This window comes from Pan paniscus, chromosome 3, assembly GCF_029289425.2.
Source record: "Pan paniscus chromosome 3, NHGRI_mPanPan1-v2.0_pri, whole genome shotgun sequence".
Classification (NCBI taxonomy): Eukaryota; Metazoa; Chordata; class Mammalia; order Primates; family Hominidae; genus Pan; species Pan paniscus.
In genome coordinates, this window is record NC_073252.2 from 136,910,780 (window position 1) to 136,920,335 (window position 9,556).

Sequence of the window (9,556 nt, forward strand, 5' to 3'; positions counted from 1 at the left end):
CTCGGGAGGCTGAGGAAGGAGAGTCGCTTGAGCCTGGGAGGTGGAGGTTGCAGTGAGCCGAGATCGCGCCACTGCATTCCAGCCTGGTGACAGAGTGAGACTCTGTCTCAAATAAATAAATAAATAAATTTTAAAAAGTTAGGTAAGCAGGTCTAGAGAGTTGTGGCACAGCTAAATAGTCATAGAACTGGGAGTAGAATTCTCTTTTGAGGCCTTAGAATTTGGTCACGCTGCAGTATATCCTGCATCTCAAAAGCTTTGTCTTCTGAGAGTGAATTTGTTGAAAACCACCAAGAGGCTCTGAGGCCAAATAAGGTAGATGACCAGATTTGATAATCTGCTATTAGTCCAAAATGAACTGGCTTTAACAAGAATGTTTTCCTTGAGAATTGTAGTGAATAGCCTATTAAATGCATCGCAAAAACTAGATCCCCCTAAAAGACAACAGGGAATGATAGACTATCCCATTTGATTCATCTCATATATACACAGCAGTCTCAGAGTTGCAGTGCCAGTACCACCACTACTAATTATGATCACTTAGACATAATTACTAATTATGATTGCTACTATGAAACTTATGAAAAAAGTTTAAAATTTTTAAATTGAAGATGCTTTTCTCATCCTGCCCCCTCCTTTTTTGGTGTACTACATCTTCATGTTCATTGTTGGGCCATATAGCCATTACATATTGAATTCTCCCTGAAAGTCTTCTTTAGAATGGATTTGCTAAGTAGCTCTGTGTTTAGTGCTTTGCGCCAGTTCTTACATCAGTGTTTCTGGTCGTTTTGGTCTGAAGCTTGTTCTCTAGTTCTAGGTATGGCAAATTTTTTTTTGAAGAAGGCTACATATTAAATATTTAGGCTCTGTGGGCCAAAAATGGTCCTGTTAATGTATTCGTGAGTGTGTGTGTACTTAACACATTTTTTAAATGTAAAAGCCATTCTTAGCTTGTTGGGTGTGGTGGCTCATGCCTGTAATCCCAGCACTGAGATGGCTGAGATGGGAGGATTGCCTGAGCTCAGGAGTTTGAGACCAGCCTGGGCAACACAGTGAAGACTCCATTTCAAAAAAAAAAAAAAAGCCATTCTTAGCTTGAGGACTGCCAATCCTTGCTCTAGTAGATTCCTCATAAGGGGCTCATGGAGACAATATTCCAGTTTTGCTGGATATAAAATCCTTGGCTTACACTTTATGTATTTTAAATATGTTACTTCGTTTTCTTCTCACATAAAACATTGCAGTTGAAGTCTGATGACAATCTGGTTTTTTTTACTAGACCACTTGGTGTTGGTCATTCTGGGTTGATACTCTCAAGTTTGCAATGTCTTTTTTTCAATATCTACTTTTTAAGTACTTTTTTTTAAGTTTTCTTGATTTCTTTTGTTCCCTTTCGTTGGTCTTCATCTATAAGAACTGCTATTACTCATATTTTGGGTCTTTGCTCATTTTTAGTATTTGTCACTTTCTCCCTTTTATTTTTTTTAAAAAAAAGCAATCCTTAGGTTTGACTCTGATCTTTTTCTCATTTCTTTTTAATTTTTATTGCTAATTCTTTTTGGTGTCTAATTTCTGAATTTTCTAATTCTGATTTAGGTTATTCTTTCATGTCTTGTATCTTTTTGTTTTGTTTTGTTTTGAGATGGAGCATCGCTCTATTGCCAGGCTGGAGTGGAATGGCGCCATCTCGGCTTCCTGCAACCTCCTCCTCCCGAGTTCAAGCGATTCTCCTGCCTCAGCCTCGCGAGTAGCTGGGATTACAGGCGCCCAACACCATGCCTGGCTAATTTTTGCCTTTTTAGTAGAGACGGGGTTTTGCTACGTTGGCCAGGCTGATGTCGAACTCCTGACCTCAGGTGATCCGCCCGCCTCAGCCTCCCAAAGTGCTGGGATTACAGGCATGAGCCACCGCGTCCGGCCTCTTGTATCATTTTCTTTCTTTTTTTTTTTTTTGAGACGGAGTCTCGCTCTGTCGCCCAGGCTGGGGTGTAGTGGCGCGATCTCGGCTCACTGCAAGCTCCGCCACCCAGGTTCACGCCATTCTCCTGCCTCAGCCTCCGAAGCAGCTGGGACTACAGGCGCCCGCCACCACGCCCAGCTAATTTTTTTTGTGTGTGTGTATTTTTCAGTAGAGACGGGGTTTCACTGTGTTAGCCAAGATGGTCTCGATCTTCTGACCTCATGATCCGCCCGCCTCGGCCTCCCAAAGTGCTGGGATTACAGGCTTGAGACACCGCGCCCAGCCTTGTATCATTTTCTTAAAGACTTAGCTCACTCTGCAATAGGATGCAGTTTGATTTGCTTCCTGGGCACATTTCTGGCATGCTTTCACTGTCTGATACTGTTCTATTCTTTATTCTCTTCATGTGAAATTGATTTTTCTAAATTTTTAGAAGGAAGTGTGGTTCAGGATTGCTTTTCTGATTTCACGTACTCCTCAAACGTTTGACTCCCATTGGACATTATCATCCTTCCTTCTGCACATTCATTTTTGCATGATAGTTTTTTCATATAACCACCCTAAAACTCAGCTTGGCAAAGATAAAATGTCATCAAAAGGAATGCAGGGCAGTCCTGTTGAAACTGAGCTCTACATCAAGCCCAGAGCCTGACAGGTGTCAAACGTCACTGTTTATTTCACATTTAAAATATAAAATATACCATGGTGTCCCTGTGAGTTTGCTGTGGTTCCCTGGGACACGTTAGCTCACAATTTGGGGATCACAATCCCAGGTGATGCTGATATTGCTGATCAGGAGACCACACTTGGATGTTTGGCTGTTTTTTGTTTGTTTTCCCCAAAAAACCTACAGGAAGTTAAAAAAAAAAAAAGTACAAGAAGAAAGACTTTCAAAACTTGTACTGCCAGCCATGAAGAAGATTTCTTCCTTTGGACCCATGTACTCATGTATTCATCAATTAAAATGAAATTATTGAAATCAGTTTGGAAATAGTTGTATATGTGTGTGTTTGTGGGAGAGCATGCTTGCTTGCAGATGCACACACACCTGCTATGTTTGTTGGGAAAATTAGTATGTGTTCATTTGCTGTAGTCTAGCTTTCTTACTGGAGGGAAAAACTACTTTGAGTAGACAGGAAGGAACAAAAAAAGCATGCTTGCATCCTCATTGACCTTAATGTTCAAGGACATTTGGTGGTAAATAATTGAATTTCCTTTGTAACCTGCCACAGTAAATATGATTGACTGCTAGTTTGAGATGTGATTGATAAGCCTGCCAAATTTTATAAAGAAAACTTTATATAATATTTACATTTATAAAATGTTTATGTTTTATAAAGAAAACTTTGTATCTCTCAAGAGAGGGAAATCCAGATTGCCTGGTACCAGCATTTATCATACAGAGAATCTTGGATGTTACTCCCAGTAAAATGTGCCCCTAATTTATACTATAATGAAAATAAAACATAGTTGATCTCTAAAAGAGCAATCAACTGCTTTCAAGTGAACTGCCACATAATGCTAATTAGTTGAAGATTATGCTCTGTTCTCCTTAATTTATTATAAAAAGCAAAACACTAAAAATTAACTCGGGAAGACAAAGTAACTGGTGCTTCCTGCATTTTTCCTTGTTCTTTGTCTTTCTAGGATCCCAGGAAATGTGGGCAACTCATGAGAAGGTAGTGCCCTGGATGGAAGTTAGCTGAACAAAATCAGCTTACTCTAAGCCCTTCTGGCCTCAGCCCCTTTTCTGGATTTTAAGAAATCCAGCAATTGATACAAGATTATAGAGTATACCACTCAGTGAAGCTCAGAGTTCTACTACAGAAAGCCCAAGCCTTGATTTACACTTAACATCTAAGAGAAATGGGAAAGAATCTAGCCATTACTTTCCCCAACAGAGGGATCTGTATAGATGAGATGACCAGCGTAGCAAGCAGCCTGCTATACCTAATCTCTCACCCAGGATTAACATTAACATGGGCTAACATTTCACTTTTTACAAACTAGTCTTCAAGATTTTTTTTTTTTTTTTTTTTTGAGTCTCGCTGTGTCACCCAGGCTGGAGCACAATAGAGTCACCTCAGCTCACTGCAACCACCATCTCCCTGGTTCAAGCAATTCGCCTGCCTCAGCCTCCTGAGTAGCTGGGATTACAGGCGCACACCACCACACCCGGCTAATTTTTTATATTTTTGGTAGAGGCAGGGTTTCTCCATGTTGGCCAGGCTGGTCTCGAACTCCTGACCTCAAGTGATCCACCTGCCTCAGCCTCCCAAAGTACTGGGATTACAGGTGTGAGCCACCATGCCCAGCCTAGTCTTGAGGTTCTTAAGATATATAGAAAAAGGAATGTAGATTTTGTTAAGCCTTGCTCTTTTTTTAAGACTGGTTTTATAAATTACAAAGACAAATCCTAGGTTACAAGAGGCCATCAAGATCAAAGTAGTTCTTCCTTAAAAGGATGAGTTTTCATTGTTAATCAGAGGCTAGTTTTAACGGTAGTACTTAAATTAACTGTCCTAGTAGAAAGCTGGAACCTGGAAACTCCTTTATTCTGCCTCTGTAGAAATGGCTTTATACGCAGGGCGTGGTGGCTCATGCTTGTAATCCCAGCACTTTGGGAGGCCGAGGCGGGCAGATCACCTGAGGTCGGGAGTTCCAGACTAGCCTGACCAACATGGGGAAACCCCATCTCTACTGAAAATACAAAATTAGCAGGGGGTAGAGGTGCATGCCTGTAATCCCAGCTACTTGGGAGGCTGAGGCAGAATTGCTTGAACCTGGGGGTGGAGGTTGCGGTGAGCCGAGATTGTGCCATTGCACTCCAGCCTGGGCAACAAGAGCGAAACTCCATCTCAAAAAAAAAAAAGAAAAAAGAAATGGCTTTATACACTATTATGGCAACAATTGAGCTCCTGGTTTCGGTGGACAGTAAATGTTTATCTTACAGTTGTGCTGGGCGAGAAGTCAGGAAAAGGAGCTGAGTGTGTAACTGTGATTTCCTTTTCCATAGCGTGTTCCATGGGAACCGGTACAAGCAGACTCTATAGTGCTCTCGCCAAGACACTGAACAGCAGCGCTGCCTCCCAGCACCCAGAGTATTTGGTGTCACCTGACCCAGAACATCTGGAGCCCATTGATCCTAAAGAGCTTCTTGAGGAATGCAGGGCCGTCCTGCACACCCGACCTCCCCGGTTCCAGAGGGATTTTGTGGATCTGAGGACAGATTGCCCTAGTACCCACCCACCTATCAGGGTTATGCAATGGAACATCCTCGCCCAAGGTATGCTGGATGCTTTTGTGCCTTTGCAGTCAAGTTTGCTGTGACTGCCTTTCTGCTTCTGCACATCCACAGTGCACTGTTTTATGTGGAAGGAAGAGGTGTGGGCAGATGGAGGTGACTGCAGCAGCATGGAGAGCTCCTAGAAGAGGTTAAGACAGGGAATCATCTGGTTTTCACTTTTTTTTTTTTTTAGAAAAAAAAACAGACAGACTTTAATTGTTTTAGGATAGTCTACAAACATGGAAGGTGTAAAGAATAAACCATGAGTTACTTGCTTTAATTGTAAAAACCAAGTCAGGTGCGGTGGCTCACACCTGTAATCCCAGCACTTTGGGAGGCCGAGGTGGGTGGATCACCTGTGGTCAGGAGTTAGAGACCAGCCTGACCAACATGGAGAAACCCCGTTTCTACTAAAAATACAAAATTAGCCGGGTGTGGTGGCACATGCCTGTAATCCCAGCTACTCGGGAGTCTGAGGCAGGAGAATCGCTTGAACCCAGAAAGTGGTGGTTGCAGTGAGCTGAGATTGCGCCATTGCACTGCAGCCTGGGCAACAAGAGCGAGGTTGCAGTGAGTTGAGATTGAGCCACTGCACTCCAGCCTGGGCAACAGAGTGAGACACTCTGTCTCAAAAAATATATATATATGTATATATATATATATACATATATATATATGCTTTGTTACAGTAGAAAGGACTTCTTTCCTGGGTCTGCCAAATTAAAAAACAGATGTGTCAATCAACTCTATGTAGCATTGCCTTTTATGTAAGCAGTTGAGATTTTAAGAAAAACAAGGGCCTGATTTTTTTTTTTCCTGGAAAATAAGGGGAGATTCCGTGACTTACCAATCTTTGATTCTTTTTCCCTAAGTAGGAAAAGCTGCCTATTTAAAATAAGTTCCATTCATTCTGAGTAGTGTCCATAATAGTCAGGGTTAAAACTAATACTTGGTGTTAAATATTTGGTGTTTTAAAAAACCAAAAAAATTTAAAAAGAAAATTGGCATTTATTTCATTTTATATAGCTTAGATCCCTGGCACTGCAAAGCAGTTTCCTTAAGTAAGATCTTAATATCCTGGAATATAGTTACATGAAATCGTTTCAAAACAAAAGATCTGTTGTTTGCTTCATCCACATAGTGAGAGGTGATTTAGTTTGGATGCGGTAATACAGTTTGGACAGAGAGCCACTCCAAGCATTTGAAGCAGAGGAAGCATTCTGAGGGTCTTGAGTGATGCCAAACCTCCTGGGTACTTTGAAGTCACGGTTTTGTAAGAGCTGACAACTGACTAGCTTTTTCTTTTCAGCTCTTGGAGAAGGCAAAGACAACTTTGTACAGTGCCCTGTTGAAGCACTCAAATGGGAAGAAAGGAAATGTCTCATCCTAGAAGAAATCCTGGCCTACCAGCCTGATATATTGTGCCTCCAAGAGGTGGACCACTATTTTGACACCTTCCAGCCACTCCTCAGTAGACTAGGCTATCAAGGCACATTTTTCCCCAAACCCTGGTCACCTTGTCTAGATGTAGAACACAACAATGGACCAGATGGTTGTGCCTTATTTTTTCTTCAAAACCGATTCAAGCTAGTCAACAGTGCCAATATTAGGCTGACAGCCATGACATTGAAAACCAACCAGGTGGCCATTGCACAGACCCTGGAGTGCAAGGAGTCAGGCCGACAGTTCTGCATCGCTGTCACCCATCTAAAAGCACGCACTGGCTGGGAGCGGTTTCGATCAGCTCAAGGCTGTGACCTCCTTCAGAACCTGCAAAACATCACCCAAGGAGCCAAGATTCCCCTTATTGTGTGTGGGGACTTCAATGCAGAGCCAACAGAAGAGGTCTACAAACACTTTGCTTCCTCCAGCCTCAACCTGAACAGCGCGTACAAGCTGCTGAGTGCTGATGGGCAGTCAGAACCCCCATACACTACCTGGAAGATCCGGACCTCAGGGGAGTGCAGGCACACCCTGGATTACATCTGGTATTCTAAACATGCTCTAAATGTAAGGTCAGCTCTCGATCTGCTCACTGAAGAACAGATTGGACCCAACAGGTTACCTTCCTTCAATTATCCTTCAGACCACCTGTCTCTAGTGTGTGACTTCAGCTTTACTGAGGAACCTGATGGACTTTCATAAATGCTTGCTTTTGTCTTTTTAATCACAAGAGTCTATTTTTTTTTTTTTTTTTTGAGACAGAGTCTCGCTCTGTTGCCTAGGCTGGAGTACAGTGGCCTGATCTCGGCTCACTGCAAGATCTGCCTCCCGGGTTCATGGCATTCTCCTGCCTCAGCCTCCAGAGCAGCTGGGACTACAGGCGCCCGCCACCACGCCCAGCTAATTTTTTGTATTTTTAGTAGAGACGGGGTTTCACCGTGTTAGCCAGGATGGTCTCGATCTCCTGACCTTGAATCACAAGAGTCTTAACAGGGAATGTTTCAGGAAACAAATAGGATAAGACAATGCCAGAGGAAGGATAGAAACATGGGAAGTTTCTATCATTTCATTTTCTGCGTTTCCAGCATGCCCTTGGAAAAGACTCCCTTTAGTCCCTTTTTCAATTAAAACCTATAGTGAAAAAGGCGTTTGCACTCCAATTTTGGCGTGTGTTGTTTTCTTTTCCTTAATATTACATTTTGATCATTTAAGGGCATTAAATTGGCTTGTTTTGGTCAGGTGTGGTGGCTGCTCATGCCTGTAATACCAGCACATTGGGAGGCCAAGGTGGGAGAATCACTTGAACCCAGGAGTTCGAGTCCAGCCTGGGCAACATGGCACGAGACCCCATCTCTATTTCTAAAATAATAATAAATTCGGTTATTTTGAAGCTTTTTCAATTTGAGGATGCTATAAAAACTCAGACTTGTTGCTTGAATCTTCCATAATAGTATGTAGGAGCAATTTCTCTAAACAGCATTTTAAGTTATTTGTGGGTTTTTAAAATGTCAACAAAATGCATGGCAATATTTATTTTTTATATCTTCATATAAAATTAAGTAAATTATAGCATTATGAACATTTTAGAACCATGCAAGAGAAGTTATAGAGAAAGTAATTTATGGTAATTTTCATAAAGCTTTAAAGTATTTTCATTTGGGCTATAACAAAATGAGTACAAAGGAACTATTTAGCCTGGAGGGGCTTTTGTTATTTAAATGTCAGATTTCTTTGATACATTCTTCAAAAATAATCGTCCTGCCTCTATGTTCCATTATTGTGTTTCTTTTTCTTTCTTTTTTTTTTTTTTTGAGACAGAGTCTCACTCTGTTGCCCAGGCTGGAGTGCAGTGGCGTAGTCTCAGCTCACTGCAAGCTCTGCCTCCCGGGTTCACGCCAGTCTCCTGCCTCAGCCTCCCAAGTAGCTGGGACTACAGGCGCCCGCCACCACGCCCGGCTAATTTTTTGTATTTTTAGTAGAGACGGGGTTTCACCATGTTAGTCAGGATGGTCTCAGTCTCGATCTCCTGACCTGGTGATCTGCCTGCCTCGGCCTCCCAAAGTGCTGGGATTACAGGCGTGAGCCACAGCGCCCGGCCTTATTGTGTTTCTTGAAGAGATTCCAATTAGTTTTCAATTATTTAACCAATTAGTTTTCATTATTGCTGTTATATATTTAAACTTTACCATTGGAATAATATTGGTATGCGTTTGATATTAGTCACTCGATGTCATCATTATTTGTATTGGAATGTGCTATTCACAATAGGTTATTTAGAAGCTGTATGTGGCAGTGGCCAAGAGAGTCAGTAGGACCTTCTTTTCAGAGATAGGAAACTTTCTAGAAAGCCTGTTAATGGGCTTTCATTGAAATTTCCTAAGATAGCCAGATACTCATTCAAAATATCTAGAAAGAAGAATGTAAAAAGTTAGATAACCTGGGTCGGGTGTGGTGGCTCATGCTTGTAATCCCAGCACTTTCGGAGGCCAAGGTGGGCGGATCAACTGTGGTCAGGAGTTCGAAACCAGCCTGGCCAACATGGTGAAACCTCGTCTCTACTAAAAATACAAAAATTAGCTGGGCATGGTGGCAGGTGTCTGTAATCCCAGCTACTTGGGAGGCTGAAACAGGAGAATCGCTTGAACCTGGGAGGTAGAGGTTGCAGTGAACCCAGACCGCACCATTGCGCTCTAGCCTGGGCAACAAGAGTGAAACTCATCTCAAAAAAACCTGGAATTCTCTTCCATCAGAAATAAAAGTAAAAATTACAGGTAAAGCCTCTTCCAAACAAAATAACTTATTGGTAATAGATATTTTAATTTGTGAGTTGTAAATACATAAGATTAATAAATGGTCTTTTAAACCTA

The 9,556-nt window shown here is 41.9% G+C and overlaps 1 protein-coding gene across 1 annotated transcript in view; it reads left to right on the forward strand.

Moving 5' to 3' along the window:
- NOCT (nocturnin) overlaps positions 1–9,556 on the forward strand; it is a 32,025-nt gene extending 22,469 nt beyond the window's left edge. The window contains exons 2-3 of the mRNA XM_034959159.3: positions 4,977–5,246; positions 6,556–9,556. Coding sequence (XP_034815050.1) covers positions 4,977–5,246; positions 6,556–7,391 — 1,106 coding nt within the window. The 3' untranslated portion in view covers positions 7,392–9,556. The remainder of the gene's footprint in view (positions 1–4,976; positions 5,247–6,555) is intronic.